The sequence below is a fragment of the Carettochelys insculpta genome, chromosome 3 (genome assembly GCF_033958435.1).
Source record: "Carettochelys insculpta isolate YL-2023 chromosome 3, ASM3395843v1, whole genome shotgun sequence".
Taxonomy (NCBI): domain Eukaryota; kingdom Metazoa; phylum Chordata; order Testudines; family Carettochelyidae; genus Carettochelys; species Carettochelys insculpta.
The window spans coordinates 47,575,001-47,597,633 of NC_134139.1; the positions used below are offsets into that span (position 1 = coordinate 47,575,001).

Below are 22,633 nucleotides of genomic sequence, written 5' to 3' on the forward strand. Positions count from 1 at the left end.
ACGTTTCAAAACAGTAACACTTGCCACTATAATCCCGGCCTTGGAGAAGGCAGATTTGCTGTCTGCCCTTGACCTACAGGAGGAATAGTTCCATATTACTACACTTCCTGCACACAGGCGTTTCCTCTGATTTATCATTTCCAGTACAGAGTTCTCCCTTTTGAGCTCTTCACTGCCCCATGAATCTTTTCCAAGGTCCTACCAGTGGTTGTAGCACATCTGGGCAAAATGAAGATTGTCATCTTCTTATTTCTGGATGACATATCTACTAAAAGGGCCTTACTTTCTCAACACAGAACAAGGGCTTATCATAACCAGAACCCTGTTTGACAAGCTTGGCTTACAACTGAACTTTCAAAAGTACACACTGACACCCATACAACACCTAGAGTTCATAGTTGCTCACCCAAACTGTAGAACTGGTACAGCATCACTCCCACTACAGAGAGCTGCTGCTATCACAGACCTGGTCTCTCCTTAGTGCAGCACAGTCCACAGGTTACAGCAAAGCTTTACCTTCAACTCCTAGGCCATATGGCCACAACCACCTTTATAGTCCCACATACGTCCACATGAGGCCATTACAGCTGTGGCTAGGCACAGTTTATAGACCATATTTCCACCATATAAAAATGCCTTTCTGTGCCTTCCAAGATTAAAGAGTCCCTTTCTTGACAGACAGACCAGGACAATTCCTACAGAGAAATCCTTTCATCCAGCACCTTGTCAGTGATAATCACCACAGATATGTCTCTAATAGGATGGGAAACCCCATTCTCTTCCCATTGGCTCACCTGGTTACTTGCCAATACAGAACCCACTAGCTTAGTTTAACCCTTTACAGGCAATTTAATTAACTGAATACTGGGATGTTTAGAAAAGTGGTAGTAGCCCTCCCATACATCTCAACTTATTAAAAGGATCTGGGGTTATAGTATATCACAAATTGAATATACGCCAACAATGTGATGCAGTTGTGAAAAGTATTAATGTTGCTCTGTGATGTATTATCATGAGTGTTATATGAAAGATTCTGGAGGTAATTGTACCACTCTACTTAGCACAGATAAAACCTTAGCTGGAGTACCATGTCTGGATCTGGGTGCCACCCTTTAGAAAAGATATAGACAAATTAAAGAGAGTCCAGAGGAAAGCACCAAAAGTTACAAAAGGTTTAAAAAGCTGACCTATGGGGAAAGGTTAAAAAAGGACATGCTTGGTCTTCAGAAAAGAAGATTGGGTGGCAGGGCTGATATGTCTTCAAATATGGTTGTTATAAAGAAAATGGTGAGATGTTATTTTGCATGTCCACAGAAAGTAGGAAAATAATTTACTGTCTTAGTTTGCAGCAAGAAGATCCCTTGAAACATCCTCTTATCATTAAATTGGTACAAGGATCCCAGTCAGGTACTACAGTGGAGTAACATTTTTGCCACCTTTACTCATGAAATTTTGCTAATTTATATTTCATAGTAAAAATACATATGTACTATTTGTAACCAAGAAACTTTCCTCCTGTATTCTGATTTCATTTCATTTGTAAATGTAGTAATTGGTTCCTATAGTCCCTATTTTGCATTATTTATTTTTATTTATTTATTGTTAATGATAGGTGCTGGCAGAAGTTACAGTAAGCGCTGAGGCATCAGCTAAGGTAAAAAATGAGGTTCAAGGTGTGAAGGACAAAGCACAAAAGATTGTAGATGAAATAGATTCAGAAAAAGTGATAGCAGAGACCAAACTGGAGGCAGCTAGACCAGCATTAGAAGAAGCTGAAGCTGCACTGAATGTGAGTAAAGTTAGTTTTTCATCAATTTACCAAGAGTTGTTGCCTATGATGGGAGAATGGTTAATATCATCCAGACAAGGGTCCACCTTATGTTCACAGCCATCATTTGGTGTTCCATTCATACCTTCTCATCACGTTATGCCATCACTCATTATTCTACAGACAATCCTAATTTGGAAAAGTTGTGCTTCAGTCTGTGTGTACATGATCTCCAAACCTTCCTCCTACTTTATGACTTGCGAATCTTTGAGAATGTTCCATCACCCCAAAAAAGAAAAAAACAGTAATTTTCCATAATTATTGTTCTTCAAGATGTGTCATACATATCCATTCAATGACCTGCCCTCCTATCCCTCTGCATCAGCAAAAAAGCATAGGGAACATGGGGGTGGCTGGGCCTGTTAAACTGTCATGTTATAATGCACAGCAACACACAGTACTCAAAGCTGTTCTGATGACTACTTCTGAGGGAAAATTTTCGCACTATTTTGCATGGGACATATATATACCAAGAGTAGAATAGACATGTGAAACACATCTCAAAGAAAAGCAGTTATGGGAGGTTAGCAGTGCCTTCTTTGTATAAAAAAAAATAGGATCCTGTACTCATCTGGCTTCCCACCCTGCACCCCACAGCCAATCATGTTGCCAGAACAAAAAAACATTGGAGGTTAGTAGTAATTTATTAGAGGGGTTAATAGAATCTAGAATGCCTTCTACTCTGACTTGAAAGTATTTTCTTCTTAGGCTGAGTCTACACAGAGCTCTGCTCAGCGCTGCTGCTGGCAGAGCTATGCAAAGTGAGCTTCTTGGGATTGCAAATGGCTGCTTATATGCATACTCCTGAAGCTTATTGTCATAACATTTCAGGCATAAGGGATGTCCACACGGCCTCTGCAGTGCCAGCACCCCCTTCTGCCATCACCAAACTCCCACGTGGCTATGGTAATGAGCTTCAGGAGCATGCAAATAAGCAGCCATTTGCAATCCCGAGAAGCTCACTTTGCATAGCTCTGCCTGCAGCAGCACTGAGCAGAGCCCTGGGTAGACCCAGCCTTAGTGTGAGAATAATGGCTTTTCTTTACCTTGTTAGATTACATATATCTTTCCATATTTTCTCAACAAGAGTGGCGGCTGAAGGATGGATGCCTCCTCTCCCACTAATGGATTTTATGTAAATCTTTCTGGAACTAAATAGAAAAAGAGGGACAGAGGTATCAAAAGAAGAGCAATTAACAAATGATGAAGAATTACTGCATTTCAAATCTTAATTTAATCATTCCATTGTACTGTAAACAGTTGACAAGCGGAAGACCATGGAGAATGCAGGAAGTAGTACTGAGTCATAAAAGAATCAATATGTCATATTGATTCAGTCATCTGCTCCAGTTAGTGACACTTGTGCTAAGACAAGGTTTCAGTCAGTCATAAGCAAGAAAAATCAAACTTTATCCACTGAGAAACACTGACGTCTATGTTGGTAGTAGGATGGGCCAGACTTATCATAGAATCATAGACTCACAGGGCTGGAAGGGACCTCAGGAGGTCATCTAGTCCAGCCCCCTGCTCCAAGCAGAATCAACCTCCACTAAGTCATCCCAGCCAGGACCTTGTCAAGCCAGGACTTAAAAACCTTGATGGATGGAGAATCTACCACCTCTCTAGACAACGCATTCCAGTGCTTCACCACCCTCCTGGTGAAGTAGTTTTTCTTAATATCCAACCTACACTCTTCCCTCTTTAACTTCAGACCATTACTCCTTGTTTTGCCATCTGACACCACTGAGAACAGTTTCTCACCCTCTTTTTTTATAGCTCCCCTTCAGGAAGTTGAAGGTGGCTATTAAATCACCCCTAAGTCTTCTCTTCTGTAAACTAAACAAGCCCAGATGCCTCAACCTATCCTCCTAGGTCTTGTGCTTCAGCCCCTTAATCATTTTTGTTTCCCTCCACTGACCCTGCTCCAGCATATCCACATCCTTTTTATACTGGGGGCCCAAAACTGAACACAATATTCCAGATTTGGCCTCACCAGTGCCACACAGAAAAGAATAACTACGTCTCTAGATCTGCTTGAAATGCTCCTCCGAATCCACCCTAGGATGCCATTAGCCTTCTTGGCTACAAGGGCACACTGTTTACTCATATCCAGCCTTTCATCTACCACAACCCCTAGGTCCCTTTCTGCTGTAAAAGGAACTCTTGTATGCATTTCAGAACTCTTGTATGCACCCTGAAAATTCTGTTTTGTAGATGTAATTTCCTCTTTGCTATATAAAGAGCAGCATGAATATGTTTTGTTGGCTCAAATTAGGCTTCTGGTTTTGATAAGTTGACACAGTATTTCCGCAATCACATCACTTCATTTACAGATTGGTTTCTCATTTAAATAAATATTTATCTAAGCAGTTGTCTCCAAGTGATACTAATAGAAAGCAAAGAGCCCAATACAGGACTTAAGTACATTGGTGTGCAACTTGTGCTCTACTGGCTGCATGCAGCTCATCAAGGTTCTCTGTGTGGTTCATGTACCCTCTTCCTCCACTGCCTTGCTTCTCTTGTGCCCAGGAGCCTTACACTTACCTACTTCTCCCCTTTCCTACTGACACTTCTGTAGCACTGTGAATCATCTGATTCATGCCCTGTCCCCATTCTTCCCTCCCAGAGCTTGACTGCCTAGAGTCAGCTGATACATGGCATTCAGGCTCTGGGAGGGAGTGGGAGGAACAGGTCTGGGTTATGAATCAGCTGCACACAAGCTCCAGAAGGGCTGGGAGGGAGGGGAAAGAGAAGGGCTGGGTTGTGCTCGGGGGACGAGGCAGGGAAGATGCCAGGAGAGGTTTTGAGGAAAAGAGTGGAGTGGAGATGGGGCCTAGAGCAGAGAGGAGGGTGAAGTATCAGAAATGAGAAATGGCACACATTTAAAGCACGGGTATGTGTGAGGTGAGGTGCATGCTGATTGCACACAGAGTTGTGAGAGCCATAAACTCCCTCAGCTTCCTTATGTTACTTTTGCTGATAATTTAATTTGCCCCAATAATGTATTGCTTTATGTTGAAAGTGCATGATAAAGGAGGACAATCAAGTACAATGTATTTAATCTTATTCCTGAGCCATGGTTAGTGCACATGCCAGTTTCAATCTTGCAGCCCACTGGCATGAAGGAGGGCCACTCATGTGGCCCACTCACTAGCCTTGGTTGTTCATCACTGCACATCCTGTGCACAACCGAGGCTAGAGAGTGGGTCACATGAGTGGCCCTGCCTTCTCAGTTCCTCCATTTACTAGATGCCCACATTAGCCATATTCTAGCCCATATATTTATCTGCCATGGACCTTACACTTAAACACCAATTTACAATTAATTTATTCTCAGCGTTAAATATAGCAGCTTAATGCCATAATACCTGTATTATTTGTATTTAATTTTGATTGTCACATGTTGATAGAGAAAATTGTGCAGCATATATTTCTTTAAATAAGCTTCAGTGGCATAAAATTATAAAGTTTAGTAAAGTAATCCTCGTAACTCAAATGTGCCATATTGTCATAAATCAAACTTCCCTCAAGCACAAAAATTATAATAAAAACAATAACTAATATGATATTGAATGCCAAAATATATGAAATGGTACTGAGCAATAAATCCAATTCCCTTCTCCCTTCCCCGCCCCCGCTATAGACTATCAAACCAGTGGATATTGCTACAGTTCGGAAACTTGCAAAACCCCCTCATCTAATCATGAGGATTATGGATTGCTGTTTGTTACTATTCCAGAAGAAAATAGACCCAGTCACAATGGATCCAGAAAAACCTTGCTGTAAACCATCTTGGGGAGAATCATTAAAAGTAAGTGGAATTTCCAGGAAGAAACTCTTGAACAATAACATCTGTGAATTGTGGTGCTAAATCCTTTTTTGAAATAGGGACATATGGATCCTTAAAATATGAGAACAAACATAAGCATTTAGAGCAGTATAAGTATGTAAATGTTCTATATTCTTATCTGGACCTTGGTAAGCTATTTGTCTTTCTGAGACTGCCTTTATTGCTATTTGCTATTTTTTTCCAAATAAATTCTACTTGATAACAAATTTTGCTATGTGCTTAGTGGCAAGTGTGTTGTTTAAACTTTTAATGCACAGACACATTAAGGGCTATGTCCAATCCTCTGCAAATCAGGGAATTTTTATTTAGGGCTTGTCTGCATCATAAATTGAACTAATTTATGTGTACAGGTTTAATTAAACAGATACAGCCCCTGGGTATGAGTGAAGTTACAAATGAAGTTACAAATGAAGTGTGCTGGTACACTATATTTCCACATGGAAAACTATACCACTGTAAGAAACCTTTATGTTTGTGTAATGAGGTCCTCATTATGGTTTTTATCTGTATAACTATTTTGGTTAAACTAGTGAACATAGTCATTACCAGTACAAAAACTTTGTGCAGACCAAGGCTGAGTTACCTACATTTGAAATTTTTGGCTAATACACATGTTCTGAGAGTTTACAATATAAAATAGGAATAATAGCGAACATGCAGGCGTTTAAGCTGGTAAACCAGTGTAGCTCAATTGACTTTCATGAAGCTGTGGCAGTTTAAACCATATGAAGATTTGGCTTAGTAGAAGAACTACATATCACAAAGCATGGGTGAGGAAATGACAGAAAAGTTGATCTTATGGTTGAGTCATGGAACCGTGAGCTGAGGAATCTGAACTCTGTTGTTACTTATTGAATACATTGGACCAACAGGTTTTTGCCTTGCGCTTGGAACATACTAGACAGAATGACAAGTAATCAGCATCAAAGATACTGTCTCCACGTCCAGCTGCACTTCTTCTTGAGCAGACTCCTATGCTTTCTTCAGTCTGTGTTCTGCCTTGGAGCCTTCTGAAGAAGTCAACCATTTTTATGAGGAAAAAGCAAAACAGATTGTAGCATTGTAAAAATGTAGAATGGGAAGGGACCTCAAGAATTCATCTCGTCCAGGATTAAGTATACTTAAACCATCCTTGAAGGGTGTTTGTCTAACCTGTTTTTAAAAATTTTCGAAGATGAGAATTCCACATCCTCTTTAGGTAACCTGTTTTAATGATCAACTATCCTTATAGTTAGAAAGTTTTTCCAAATGTGTATCTAACCTGACCATCCCTTGCTGTACAGTTACCCTCAGTGTACACTCAGAGCTGTTTATCACCATCTCCTTATAGCAGCCTTTTACATATTCAAAGACTGTTAATTATGTCCTGGCTCAGTCTTTTATTTGCTAAACATGTTTTTTCTTAGTAACAGAGAGATAGCTGTGCTAGTCATTAGGTTTTCCAACCTTCTTATCACTTTTGTTGCTCTCCTTTGGGTTCTGTCTCTTGAAGTGAGGAATTGCAGTGTAGTGATGCTTTAATTATCTGATTTCTCTATTACAACACCTCTCAAGCAGGCTCCTTTTAACATCCCTCCATTTCTTTCCAAGAAGTCCTGCAAGCATCAAGCCAAGTCCAATAGGTGGTATAGGTGACTTTTAAAGAACTTCAAAGTGTGAGGTGTGCCCTGCTTCCAAAAGCAACTGACCCATGCAGTGCCAGGGCATGAGTCTTGAGAGCAAGAACTATGTCGTATTACCATAAAATGCTCACCTTCATGTTGTAAAGGCATGAAGCATTGAATTTGACAGGTGTGTAGTTTCACAAATATCTCCTACTTCTCTGACTGCCATCGGCTTCAATTGCAGCAGAGCAGCCCCTCACATACACTCAATCAATTATTTTGAAAGAAAAAAATAGAACAACTTACCTTACCTAAATAAAAACAGAACAAAAAAACAACAACAGAGAGAGGCCAGAGCCAATGCTTTTCTCAGGCAGCTCTAGCCGCTTTCAACAGCTCTGCTTCACTGCGGAGCCTGGTCTGGTCAATTTCACTCAGGCATGCCCAGCTCTCCAGGGTTTAAAAAGATCTCATCCTGCAGGGTGTCTCTCTATCTCTATCTCAGATGACCACTCTGCTTGTATCCATTGTCTGGGGGCAGCAACACAATACAAACAACTGTCCACACTTTACGAAACTTAGTAAGAGCTCTAGGAAAGTGAGACAGCAACATCTGGGAGATGGAACAAGCACTTAAACCAGCTGACTTGCACAACATCTCAGGCATTGTTCACAGGGGTGTTGAGGCTAATGCCAAGACTTTGACACTTACAAGACCTAGGTATAAGGGGAAATCCCCTTTAACTAAGAAGAGGTCACATACCTCATCTGAGTTGGTTTCCCTGATAATCAAAGCACTGCACTGCTGCCCATCCTCTTTAAAAGGGGGCAGCAAACAGAGCTTTGTTTTAAAGCCATGTTGGCTGGGTGCATAAGGAGAGGGTTTACCCTGCCGCAATGTAAAAAGTAGTGAGTCTTGTTAATGCAGCCACTGCTCCATCACTGAAGAACAAACCAGGTGAGAAATGGCGCATACTGCCTTCTATGTACAGCTTGCTGACATGACCAGCATGAGGGGAGTGCGTAAAAGCACTGAACGCAGCTCCAGCATTTACTGTGATGCTGGTAGTGACAGCAAAGGAGGCTCTGGTACCGATGCCCCCTCCTCCTCCATTCTTACCACAGTACACAGCAGCAGGGGAGCTCTCACTCACCTGAGTACCAGGCACCCTGTTGTTCAGCACTGATGGCTCTCTACACAGCTCAAAGTTTTCTCATTCAATGAACCCAGCTTCCGTGTCAGCAAGGTTCTCTGACTCAAAAGAAGACGTTTTACCTCAGAGAACAATAGAAAAAATCTTCTACACTTAAGCCATTAGAACTATGGCAATGGCAACAACAGTGGGTGCCACTGCCCATGCCACCCAATTGGCCATACTGGGACCCGTAGGCAGTTTTCACCAGCAGCCCCTTTCCGATCTGTTATCTCAGCCATTGCCACCAAATAGACCTCGTCCTCCCAGCATACAATTGCTGGACAGGTCCAAGATTTCTGAGGCAGATGATTTCAGCGAGTATACAAGGGGAGACGGTCATATTCTCCATTACTGCCACAATTCTCTCCCTCATCTTCCTCCTTGGACTCTATCACGCTACCACCCACCTTCCTGTAGTATGACAACCCGTCATTCCAGGACCTTTTTAGGAGGGTCTCAAATAGGCTGGCAATATCCCTCTCTGCTCTACTGAATACACAGCACAAATTGACAAACATCTTACATTCATCTACCCAAAATAGGGTGGCAGTACCAATTAACAGAGACCTCTTATACCCAGTCAGGCTTCTGTGGAACACCCCATTCTCTATTTCATGTACATCAAAGAGGCTAGATTGAAAGTATTATGTGACCTCTACAGGTGCTGAATTTCTCTTCTCCCACCTACCTTTCAACTCACTAGTCGTAGAAGCCGTAAATCAGAGGGGTAAGCAGCAAAATTCCAGATTTACCCCAGGGGATAAAGAATGGAAAAGGCTGGACAACATGGGGAAAAAGTCCTATTCATCCACCAGCTTACAGTTTCACATTGCTAATTATGTAGCGTTGCTTACAAAATACACACATCACGTTTTTGACCAACCGCATATTTTTGTAGAGAAAATACCAGATAACAAGAGAGACCAATACAAAGCGCTCATGGGAGAAGGCTTTCTCCTTGCAAGAAAAGTGCTCCAGTCAGCCTTGGATGCAGCAGACATCACAGCTAGGTCCCTACCATCAGCAGTGGTCATGAAGCGGTGTCCCGGCTACAACTGTCTGGGTTTCCCAGGGATGTCCAAACCACTGTGGAAGACCTTCCTTTTGAAATATCTCAATTCTTTGCAGAGAACACAGCACAACTTCACTCCCTCAGGGACTCAAGAGTCACCTTGTGTACCCTGAGCATCCAAATGGTCACTGCAAAATGGAAACAAAACAATTTAGTTACGGGTATAAGCCATCTCCATTCAACAACAGACACTATGACAACAGATGATGCCAGAAACAATTGAGGAGGAAACAAACCACAGATCAGTCTTTGACCCGGCAGGCTGCAGCGCACCAGTAGTTTTGAAAGATTTGGTGAAGAGTTGGATGGTCCCTATAACCTGCAGGTTCCAGGATGAGCCACACCCATCTTCAGCTCAAGGCTAGCAGCATTCTACCCTGCATGGCAAGCCATCACAACCAACAACTGGGTCTTAGAGATTGTGCGCACTGGTTACATCATCCCATTCATCTCACAACCCCAACTCCCATCCCCGTCCCTTTTCAGGGACCCCTGTCACAAGACAGTGCTCTTGCAAGAGGCACAACATCTTTGACAGCTGAGAGCCATTGAAGAGGTACCCACCGAGCACAGGGGAAGGGGGTTCTACTCATGCTACTTCCTTACACAAAAGAAAATAGGGTTGGAGACCCATACTAAACCTCAGAAATCTAAACTGGCATGTACTCTATCAAAGATTCAAGATGGTAACTCTAGTCTACAGAAGGGGGATTGGCTGTCCACTCTCGATCTCCACGATGCTTATTTTCAAGTTGTCATTCACCCATCACACAGATGGTTCCTCAGATTCATGGTAGTGAAATGACACTTCCCATATAGGGTGCTACCCTTTAGTCTGTCCACAGCACCAAGGGTTTTCTTTAAGGTTTTAATGGTCTTCACTGCACATCCGAGAACACAGGGAGTTACCATCTTTCTCTTTCTTGATGATTGTCTCGTAAAAAGTCACTATCTAGCTCAGAGCCAACGAGTTATAGCTTTGACCAGAACCCTGTTCAACTGAACTTGGCCTATGCATAAACTTGTCAAAGTGCACCCTGACACGAACTCACACACTTGAGTTCATAGGGGCACTTTTGGATTGCCATACAGCCACAGCCTCACTGCCTCAACACGGACTACGGGCAATCCAAGACCTCATCCTCATGTCACAGATGAGACCCAGCGTAAATGCCTGGCAATGTCTGTCTCTCCTCGGTCACATGGCATCAGCGATCTCTGTCCTACCCTATGCACACCTCAGGTTCAGATCAGTGTTCAGGCCTCATGCGCACCCACTGAACAAAATACTGAGCATCCCAACTACAGTAAGAGACTCTGTCAGTTGGTGGTTGCAGCCACAAATATATGCAAAGGGATTCACTTCCAGAAAGCTTCCCCAACCATCATGATCAAGATCGATGCTTCACTAGTAGGCTAGGGTGCCCACATAGAGGGCTGATATTGGTTCAGGGTACATGGTCACCAGACAAACAGCTCAAGCACATCAACCTCCTAGAGCTCAGAGCAGTACGGTATGCTTGCATGCACTTCTCCACAGAGACAATCAATAAGACAGGCCGCATGATGATGGACAATACGATGACAATCCACTACATCAACAAACAGGATGGAGTACACTCCCAACAATTCTGCCAAGAAGCAGTACTGCTGTGGGAGTGTTGTATCTCTCGACAAATCCACCTTTTGGTGGCCTACATACCAGGCAGAGAGAATCTACTTGCAATCTCAGCTGCAGTTTTCCCCTCGATAACGAGTGGAAAATGAACAGATCCACCATCTACCACCTATTTTGCAGATGGGGTTCCCAACTGTGGATCTGTTTGTCACAAGTGTCAACACATGCTGCCTCCACTATTGCTCCAGACATGGATTGGGGTGTGATTCACTGGGGGATGCATTCAACATCATATGGAATGCATCTTTAGCATATGCATTCCCACCGATTCCTCTCATCCAGAGAGTTGTAATCAAGATAAAGCAGGACAGGGCTTGGGTCATATTACTAGCACCTAGATGACCCAGAAAGATCTGGTTCTCCGAACTTCTACAGCGGTCCAGATGTCCCCCCATACACTCTTCCTCCCGTTTCTTCTCTCTTAACCCAGCAGAATGGGTCCATTCACCACCCAGCCATTGACTGCCTTTACTTCCATGTGGGGTTCCTGGTTAGCTGACAGACTCACAACTTCACTATCCACTGGAAATCTGAGTATTCCAGGAGGGATAGCTCAGTGGTTTGAGCATTGCCCTACTAAACCTAGGGTTGTGAGCTCAATCCTTGAGGTGGCCATTTAGGGATTGGAGTAAATAGATGTCAGGGATAGTGCTTGACTTTGCCAAGAAGGTAGGGGACTGGGCTAGATGATCTCCCACAGTCACTTGTGGTTCTAGGAAATGTGTATCTCCATTTATATTTATTCCTTGAGAACAGTAGGAAACTTGCAACATGGAAGACCTATTCACAAAAATGGCAATGCTTTGTTACCTGGTGCTTCTCTCAACCAGGTGATCCCTTGTACACAGGGATCCCACACATACTTATTCACCTGCTCCACCTTCAACAAACAGACCTATCCATCAACACTATGGTTCTCCTGGCAGCCATATTTGCTTTCCACCCACTTATCCAAGACTATTCCATCTTCACCCACCCATCTGTCAAGTGGCTCCTCAAGGGCCTCCACAGCACTTTCTCACATATTAAAGAACCGACACCTGCATGGGACCTCAGTTTGGTCCTCAGAGCTCTAACTACCAAACCCTTGGAGCCAACAGCCTTGTGCTCTGTTGCACTTGTTCATGAAAGTGGCTTTCTTTGTGGCAATCACCTCGGCACAAAGGGTAGGAGAGATCAGTGCACTAATGTTGGACTCACCATAAACAACCTTTTACAAGGACAAAGTAGTCCTTTGCACCCACCCTAAATTGCTCCTTAAACTAATTATCTCTTTCCATTGCAACGAGACAGTATACTTGCCTGTCTCCTTTCCTAAACCTCATACTGATGACAGGGACAGAGCTGTGCATACCCTCTTTGTCCACCAGGCCTTGGCCTTCTACCTGCAGAGAACGCAGCCATTCTGCAAGACAACCCAGCTCTCTGTCTCCTTGGCCAAAAGATCTCATGGCATGTCTATCTTCAAGCAAAGGCTGTCCAAATGGATCTCGGTCTGCATAAGATTTGCTTACAACAAACTTGACAAAGAACTCCTGGTGGGTGTACGCATGGGATCACATAGTTGTGAGAGGCACCAGGTGACAAAGCATTACCATTTTTATGGCCCATTCCACGTGGGCAATGACCACCACCACAGGCTTCCTGTGGGGTATGTCCACTGAGGACATTTACAGGGCAGTTACATGGGCATCTGCTCACATGTTTATTCAGCATTATGCTATGCAAACCTTTACTGACGCACATACTGCATTTGGCTGATCCGTACTATCATCAGCCAAATTACACCCTCCAAAAGTCCCACCTCCAAGCAGTAACACTGCTTTGTAGTCACCTGAAGGTGGAGCATCCATGGGGACCCTTAAAGAAGAAGGGAAGGTTACTCACCCTGTGCAGTAACTGGGGTTCTTTGAAATGTTGTTCCTGTGGGTGCTCCACCACCCACCCTCTTCCCACTGCACTGCTTTGGATTCCTTCTTCGGGTTCCAAATCAGAGAAGAACTGAAGAGCCAGCTGGCCACGCATGCTCAGTAAATGCTCCAGGTGTCTCATACCTGTTCCCTGTATGCACAGCCAGTCAGGGTGGGGGTGAGCGTGGGGCACTGCTACAACAAATCTCTGACCAGGTGGTGCAGTGGTGCCAGTGCATCTAAAAGTGTAGCACCTTCAGGGACAACATCTCAAAGAACTCAAAGAATGGCTGTGTTCTGCACAGAGGGTGAGTAGCCTTCCTTTACATCTTAGATGCTAAGAAAGCTTTAGCTTTCTATTTAAACTGCTGCATATAATTTAGGAAATCCTCAAGATGCTGTATCTCTTATGGGATAACAATAAAGAACAATCAGTTACATCACAGTACTGTCTGCACAAGTTAGGCTTTGTATAGAGAAAAGAGAAAGCTCTCTTCCTTTCCTAGGGGGCTTAAATCACATGCCAAAAAGGCATAGGCAGTTCTTAAATTGATTGCTCAAGTGCATTCCAAAAGGAGTGTGTACTGGCACATCTGGTTGCCAGAAAGCTTTTTACCCTAGCTGGAAGCCATTGGGTTGGAGCAGCGGCCCCTGGATTGGCACCGATATGGTAACCAATATATGCACCGCTCAACCTGCCCCTGCTCAGTTCCTTCCCCACAGGCTGTTGCTTGCTGGAGCTGTTTTCCTCTGGTTAACTGTTAGCTGGTAGCCTCTGTTTGTAGTGTAAATAATTCTTAATTGATTGTAAATAGTTCACAGTGTGAGTGGTTAGTGCCTACTTGTTGAAGTTCAGTGCTGACAAGATGAAGATGCTTCTGGTGGGTCAGGGAAGCGTCTGGGGCAGTGGCGGGGTAGGGCTTCCCCATTATTGAAGGGGTCACTCAGTCCTTTGTAAAGAAGGATTTACAATTTGGAGATGCTTCTGGATCCTCACTTCTCTTTGATTTCTTGATGATGTCAGTGGGTAATTTTTTACCCTTCTGTATTACGCTAAACTATACTGTGACCAATTCTCTGATGTGAATTTGCCAGACATCCATGCCTGTATTACTTTCTCATTGAATACTGTAATGTTCACTCTGCTGTTTCTGGAAAACTACCCTTGCTTCTCTCCACTTGCCTCCTAGACTCTCCTCAATTACCCTCCCCTCCCACTGGGAAAAGGGTTTTTTTAAAGGCAGTCTTAAGTGGGACCATCTGGCCCCAACTGACCCATGGCAGTCTCCTCCCCAGTTTCTCCCACCTGTTTGTTTGCCAGCCCTGCTTTTCCCTCTTGTACTCACTCCCCCTCCCTTACCCTGTCACGGTGGTAAGTGGATGCCCAAGAGTGACCCACACTCAACTTGTTGGAGCTTCTTGGAGACCGGTGTTCCATTTGTAAAAAGTTTAAACCCAGGACTCTGAAGGACAGAGTGCAGCGATTTAAGGTCCTGCTTATGGAGGTGTCTTTGCAGCTGGACATTTCTCCTTTAGGGATATGTAGTGGGGCCTCTTCGGTGCAGAGCGCACATGCGCCGTCATTGGGCTTGGTGCCAACTAAGGACTCTCAGCAACCTGAGCAGGGGTTGGAGCATACTGCTCCCAGGCACCATAGGAGCCAATCCCTGGTGCCTCAAGAAAAAAAGAGGCATAACAGGGGACACTCCCCTTCTGTGGCAAATTACAAAGATGTCACCTAGCCATCTGCCGCACCACACCATGGACTAGGTCATGGGGCACATGCCAGAAGCCTGCACTCACCTGGACTGCCCTCAATACAAGAGGCATTCAGAGTAGCACAGGGCTTATTACAAATTATGGGTCCAGGACCATCGCTGCCGGAGGAGAGTCAGGATTACCATGCATCAAGTGGAGAGCAGCCTATACCCTCGTGTGAGGCATTGCCCATGATACTGACACTGAACCAAGTGGTCACACAGATGTCTTCACTGTCGGCATCGTCAGGATATCTGGTGCTGGACCAGTTTCACCCACCCAGCGTGCCAACGGTGGCTCCATTTCAAGTGCTTTATTTGCCAGTCTAGCAGGTGTTGGTGCAGGTACCAAGACCTATACACCACCCTGGTCTTCCACGTTGGATGCGTCAGTGTCAGAATCGGACTCATACTACTCAAGTTTGGCATGGAGTGGGAGCTCCCTGCCTGCATCACATTGTACTTGCCGTAGGCAGTGGAGTAGATGCTCAGATCATAACAGGTGGCCACCAACTGTGCATGGGGTGACACAGTGGCTGTTTTGGACCCATGGGCATTTCACAAGGCATCAGGGCAGGCTGCAGGACTCCGGTCCAGGACACCTTCTGTTTCAGCATTTCCAGGAGCGACCCCAGGTGCCGCACTCTGCATCATTGGGTGACCCCCCCCACACACAATTGGACTAGGTTCAGAAGCCGCTTTACTGATCAGAGGATTCGTCATTGGCACCTTCAGCCTCATTAGCTCCAATGCCATTGGCACTGATGCAGGCACCATCTCAGCCAGTTTGGGTACCCCCTACATTGACTCTGGGCCCCAAGATACTGTTGTTACCGGCACCTTTGGGACAGGTACTGAGCTAGGTGTTGTTCCAACAGGAAATAATCTTGGTGTCACCTGCCCTGGTACCAAGCTTGTTACCATTATTGTTGGGCACTGTGCCTCAGGCACAGCAGGTGGTGTTGGGGACTCAGGTGGGGAACTTGGGCCTGCCTGTCTTACCATCACACACTCTGGTAGTGGGCATATCCTCCTCCTCTTCCCTGGATGAGGCAGTGGCGGGCACCTCAGCATCCATGGTCCTCGAGGATGGCCAGGCATTTCAACAATTGCTATGCTGGGTGGCCCAAGCCCTGGGCGTTCAGGCTGGGGAGGTTAGAGATGAGATGGACCAGGTCAAGAACATCTTACCCTCTTCAGTCCCAATGAGGTTGGCCCTACTCCTGGTTAAAACTATTGCCAGTAATGCTAAAACGGCATGAGCCCAGCAACACCAGTAGTCGGTATGCAACCCACTGACACCCTTGTTACTCCTGGACCTGTTGACACAGTAGGAGGGGTGTTTACAGCACCCCAGCCTTCAATCCCTGCACCTCATGGCTTGAAAGGTCCATGGTTGACCCCCATAGAGCTATCATGTTCAGGCCCAGTGAGGAAGGTACTGTTAAACAGTAGAAAGCCTCCCACAAGGGCAGCCTGCGTGGCCAAGTGGAAAAGGTTTTCCATTTGGGTATCTCAGAAGGGGTTGTCCCCATTACAGGCCTTGATACCCATGATTTTGGACTACTTATGGCATTTAAGTCAAGCAGGATTGTCCTTATCCTCCATCAAGGTTCATGTAATGGCCCTCTCAGACTTTATTGCAGTCCCAGGATATTCTTAGTTTTCTCAGGCCTGGTGGTTAAAAAGTTTATCAAGGGCCTGGAGAGGGTCATACCACAGGTGTGGGCCCCTCTACATGGGTGGGATCTTAATCTGGTATTGTCAAAACTCATGGATATCTGCTTCAAACCCCATGGTTCCTGTTCCCTGCTGTTTCTAAGTTACAGAACAGCTTTCTTGGTGGCAATCACCTCAGCCAGGAGGGTATCTGAGTTGAGGATGGTGGATCCACTCCATACAGTGTTCCACAAGGACAAGGTTAGACTGAGACCCCACCTGGCATTCTTGCCGAAGGTGGTCTCCTCTTTCCACGTCAACCAGGATATTTCTTTGCCCTTTTCTTTTTTACCCAAAACCTCATGCCTCTCCCAGGGAACAGAGTTTACTTGCTTGAAGGGCTCTAGCCTTCTACATGGACAGGACCAAGCAATTTAGAAAGTCACAGCAGCTTTTCATGGTGGTGGCAGACAGAGAGAAAAGTCTTCTGACCTCCTCCCAGTGGATTTCCTCCTAAATAGTGACCTGTATTAAAGAATGTTACAGGCTGGTGGGGGTTCCCCCTCACCTGATCAGGACTCACTCTACCAGAGCACAAGCAGCTTCTGCAGCATCCTTAGCCCACGTTCGTATCCAGGATATCTGCAGGACAGCCGTCTGATCCTTGATTCGTATGTCTATGGCCCATTACGTACTCACACAGCAGGTTTGGGAAGATGCTGCAGTGGGCAGGGCTGTCATACATTTCTTCCTGTGCTCCAACCCTACCTCCTAGACATTGGCTTATGTTCACCCAGTTTGGAATACACATGAGCAATCACTTAAAGAAGAAAAGACGGTTACCTGTTCTGTAACTTGTGTTCTTTGAGATGTGTTGCTCATGTCCATTCCAAAACCCACCCATTTTCCCCACTGTTGGAGTAGCCGGTAAGAAGGAACTGAGGACGATGTAGGGCGAGCAGTGCACATATTGGTCACCGTATCGATGCCACTCCAGGGTGCTCCACTCTGACCCAATTGCTACTGGCTAGGGCAAAAAGCTTTCCAGCAACCAGGCATACGTAGTGCACACCCAGTTTTGATGGACACGAGCAACACATCTCAAAGAACACCAGTTACGGAACAGGTAACTGTCTTTTTCCATGTCATTCCTTAAACACATTCCAATTTTACAAAACACTACTGCCTAAATCTGACATCCAGATTGCCTCTCAGTTTAGTAAAATGCTGTTACACTAATTGCTTACCTAGACTCAGGGTTCCACCATCTGGAGACAGAGGTACTGCTTATCACACTAATCCAAGAGTCCGAATGTGCAGACGCATTGAGGAAGAAATGACTGTTACTCATCTTTAATCATAGTTCTTCAAAATGGATTCTGCACACTGACACACTCTTGCCCTCCTTGCCCTCTTTCTTAGTGCCTTATTTGTAACTGTGGACTTGCACAAGTGGTGGAAGGAATGGAAATGGTCAAGGCACTTTGGTTCCTTTCATAGCATCTCTCGCAAAACATCTATAAACTGTAAGAGTGGAAGGGACCTCCTGCGTCATCAACTCCACCCCCAAGCTTTCACAGGCAATCTCATCAAATAATCATGTTTGTAAACTTATCAATATCCATCTTGAATCCAGTTGTTTTATTCTGGAACGATGAGGAGGTGAATAATGAGATGAACAACTGGAGCACGAGACCAGTACAGACACTACTTTGAAAAGGTTCTTTTGTTCATACTGCATAGCTAGTACATTCCCATTGTTTGAATATGCAGATGTAATCTTAGAGAACTATGGTTATAGGTGAATAACTTTAAAATCTTAAAGAATTACTTCTGTGCATTCACACTTTGTACCCACCTTCCCCTCTACCTTGGAGTTCTTTACATGGATAGGTCTTTGTGGTGCAAGAGAAGTTCAGTAGGTTGAGGCACTGTGATTACTTAAATAGATATGAGTGCCTTACGATCACTCCCATGAGGGATCACTCATGTACACACACGCAGTTGCTGCATCTTTGAAGAGAGCTAGGTGAGCTCCTCACCAGGGGATACCATTCCAGAAGCCTTGATTACACAGAGATGACTTTTGAAGAACGGTTATTGGAAAGCAACTGCTATTAACTTGAAAACACTTGAAAGACTAGTTAAATGAAAGCACAGGAGAAAGTGCAATGAAATTTGTGCTCTTCATATTTATTGAACTGGAGAGCTCATTCCTCTACTCTAAGGTCATTTTCTAACAATTACTCAGTCGCAAAAGATTGAATTTTTCAATGTAGATTATCAGTAGATACTAAAGCTGATTTTTGTTTTGTTTTTGCAGCTTATGAGTGGTCCATTCCTGCAGAGTCTCCAACAATTTGCTAAAGATAGTATCAATGAAGAAACAGTAGAATTACTACAGCCTTATTTTAACATGGATGACTATACTTTTGAGAATGGCAAAAAGGTCTGTGGTAATGTGGCCGGACTCCTGTCTTGGACACAAGCCATGGCAACATTTTATGGTATTAACAGAGAAGTGTTACCTCTTAAGGTAAAAAAAAACCCATTGTTTTTATACTTGTAATTAGTGAATGTTTATATGTATTATTTCTATCAAGGTTAGTCCAGAAAAAAAATGGCATGAATCAGAAAAAAAACAACCTTCTAAATTGTCAGAAAATTGTCATGGAATGAATAAATGGATTTTCACTCTCTCTCCCTCAAAGATCCAGAATAATTTTAACCTTCCTCATAAAGTTTATATGACGAATGCCAGGGAGCTCCTTCAAATGTTAAAAACTTTAAGATTCCATAGGGTCCAAGAGCCCAGGCTTCACCATAAACCCGGGAAGTCTACACAACAATGAAACGGTCCTGAAGCCTGCACCTGGCAAGCTGCCATGGGCCAGCAATGGGTTTTGCTTTGCTTTGTAGACCCTTTGAATCTTGGAACTGCTGGGCTTTCATAGTAAACTGTCTCTTTACTCTTTGTTTCTTTCCAAACAGGAGGAAGGCCTTTTCTTGTTTGTTTTGTAATTTAGTTGAACTGAATTTAGTAGGGTTTAGCCAATTTTGTTATTTTAGAAATCTTAATTTCTTCAACTATAGCTGAAGATAAGAAATCTGTATTTAAAAGTTGTACTTTTGGCATACAAAAATGTAACTAACAAAAAGCACAATTTATATTTAGTAAGCCATGGTACTCCCATGGAGGTTGTTTTCATTTGGCTTTAAGGCGGTAAGAAAAAAAATTAGGCATGACACTTGTGGGGGTGATTTTGATTTTTCTTGTTTTAGTGATGGATCCAAGAGTTCTTCAAGGAACACTGAAAAAGGAAAAGAAGTCATTTGATTAACATCACATTTTTGACAGAGACTACAGGGTCCTTGTCTGTGGCAGTTGCAATTCTGAAGTAATATGCTACCTCAGCCCGATCCTTTCCTTGATCAATGGCCTTGATGTTTAGCATCAGCTTGCTGAGTTTGTTCTATCCATTTTTTTCACAATGAGGTTCTAGTTTGACTTCTGAGGTGGCATAATATTTGTCTTACCTTGAAGAGCAAAACCAGTAGTAGCCTTGATCCAATCCAGATTTCTAGTCAGTCTGCAGTTAAGCACTTAAGCCTCATTAAATTAAAGCTGCCTGTTTTTTCTGTGTGTCAGCTATGATATTAGAGCACAGCCCCACAAGATGTCCTACCTGAAGATGTTAAAACTGGAGATACAAGACAATAATTGAAACCAGATAAAATGAGGAAAGAAGGTTAAAAAAATAAAGAAAGTTGTCCTCCCTCCAAACAAAATTAAAGGTTTCCTTTTAGTCTTCTGCACTGAAGGCAGCAGAGGTTCTTACTGGAAACTGCTAGATAGAGCTAAAATGTTACATATACAAAAATTACAGAAATCTGTTAAATTAGAAGAACTAACATGAGTATCCATAGCCAACACAGCAGTAGCTCTGTGAGTGAAAGGCATAGCTCTCTCACTGAAGGCTACTTGGATTAAAGTAAAACAGCCGGAAAGAGTTAAGAGCTACCTTCCTGTTCTATGTCTCAGTTGGTAATTTAAGGTAAGAGTGTTCTTTTTTCCAGGAGCTGCGATAGACAGCGGACAGGCTTCTGTTGCTGCAGCTCTGCTTGGTCACAGTAGTTATTTATTTTGATGTTACTCGAGTTTTGTATTTGAGTTATCTCCTGAGGCAAGGATCTGAAATGGACTTTGTGTGAGACTGGTTCTTTTCTGCACCAGTGAGAAAGCCGACCAGCTTACAAGTCTTCTTTCCCAAAAATTCCAGAAAGGGAAATCTGCACCATGATTTCATGATTTCAGCAGTAATCTTGCAGTCTTTGATAGAATGATCATAGTTGGAAAGAGCAACAGTATATTACAGGCTGATAATATAAAGAAAAGTGGCCAAAAAAATGTCCTTGTCATTTGTAAATTTGTCTACTTGGGTACAGTTGGATGGCTTATTGGCCTAGGGTTACAGGCCTCAAGAAGTGTCAGGGAATGATTCTGGGAGAAATCTCCTGAATTAATTATTATCTGCCTTTGCAGAATTATATAAATAAAACAGAGAAGTGAACAGTAAAGCCCCAAAAGTTGTTCTTTTTTCCAGGACCCTAAGTATTTTTTTTTCCCTAACATGTGTCTGTTTTGCTCAGTAAGTCAACTAGTGTCTTCCCGGACCTGAATATTATTTTAAAATGAAATAAAATGTACACATTGGAGCAGGAAGCTAATTTCTTACATTATTATGTCTAACAAAAAATCCTAAATCCATACTTAAAAGTATAGAATTTAGTGATGTTGGGAAAAGGAAATAATTTAAAAATACATATTTATGGTGTTTATTTAATAATAATCTCACACACATGTTTGTATCTCTGTTGACTAACAATGGAACAGATTTAAATAATAGATTGTTGTTGTGTACCATTACTATACCATTACTGTCTAACAATGCTTTTTTCTTAGGCTAATTTGGCAAAACAAGAAGGACGTTTAAAAGTAGCTAATGCAGAGTTAGCCACAGCTCAGGCATTATTAGATGAGAAACAAGCTGAACTGGATAAAGTCCAGGCAAAGTTTGATGCAGCAATGAAGGAGAAAATGGTGAGATGAAAACACTGTGTAAATATAAAAATAATTTGCACACTAAAACTTGAAAGAGTTATATAGTTTATTTTCTGATTCACTCTGTTCAGAATACAATGAAAAGTAAATTGGAGTAATACAGGGACCAGGAACCAATAAAAGCTACATGTTCATTCATGCCCTAGTGCAGGCGTCTGCAACCTGTGGCTCCAGAGCAGCTCTTTAAAGACTTCTTTGTGGCTCCCAAAGCTATACTTGCAAAGTTTAAAAAAAAAAAAGTGCTCCTGATTATTTGATAAATGGTGAACATCTAAAAGCCCAACAATGAACAACTCAAATCTAAATAGCGAACAATAAGTGATCTTGAAACATTGGATAACTCCAGCTTTAATATAGGTAGTGCATTGAGGGATATGATAATGTGTCTGTGTTTTGATTGGCTGTGTTTACACTTGCCCCCTTGTTCAAAGAGGACATGGTAATCAGCTTGATCAGAGAATACGAATGAAGTGCTGCGGTGAATATGCAGCACTTCATTAAGCTAATTCTCCCCACCGAAAACTATGAAGTATCAAACTTTAAAGTGCTGGCATGCCGTATAGCTGTGAGCACTTCAAAGTTCCTGTGGGTACACGGCATGCCGGCACTTCAAAGTTTGACACTTGATCGCAGCACTTCAGAAGTATTCTCTGATCAGGCTGATTACCATACCCACTTGGAAGAAGGGGGCAAGTGTAGATATAGTCATTGTGTTGATAATAAATTCTTGATTTTGAAAAGGAAAAGGAAGCTTACAGCATTCCTGCTCTGAAGTGCAACACACATTTTAAGAAAGAAAACTGAAATTAAATGTAAAGTTGGCATAATTTGGAAGTAAAAGTCAGGAAGACAGTGGTACAAACACACGAATGTAAAGAGTGAGGAAGTAGAATATGTAAAAGTTTGTGAACATGCTGCAGCAAACATGTATTACATTATAAATCATTGTGTGTGCAC

The 22,633-nt window shown here is 43.2% G+C and overlaps 1 protein-coding gene across 1 annotated transcript in view; it reads left to right on the forward strand.

Moving 5' to 3' along the window:
* Positions 1–22,633, forward strand: part of DNAH8 (dynein axonemal heavy chain 8) — a 548,480-nt gene that overhangs the window by 429,495 nt on the left and 96,352 nt on the right. The window contains exons 68-71 of the mRNA XM_074989796.1: positions 1,613–1,789; positions 5,472–5,639; positions 18,878–19,090; positions 21,518–21,655. Coding sequence (XP_074845897.1) covers positions 1,613–1,789; positions 5,472–5,639; positions 18,878–19,090; positions 21,518–21,655 — 696 coding nt within the window. The remainder of the gene's footprint in view (positions 1–1,612; positions 1,790–5,471; positions 5,640–18,877; positions 19,091–21,517; positions 21,656–22,633) is intronic.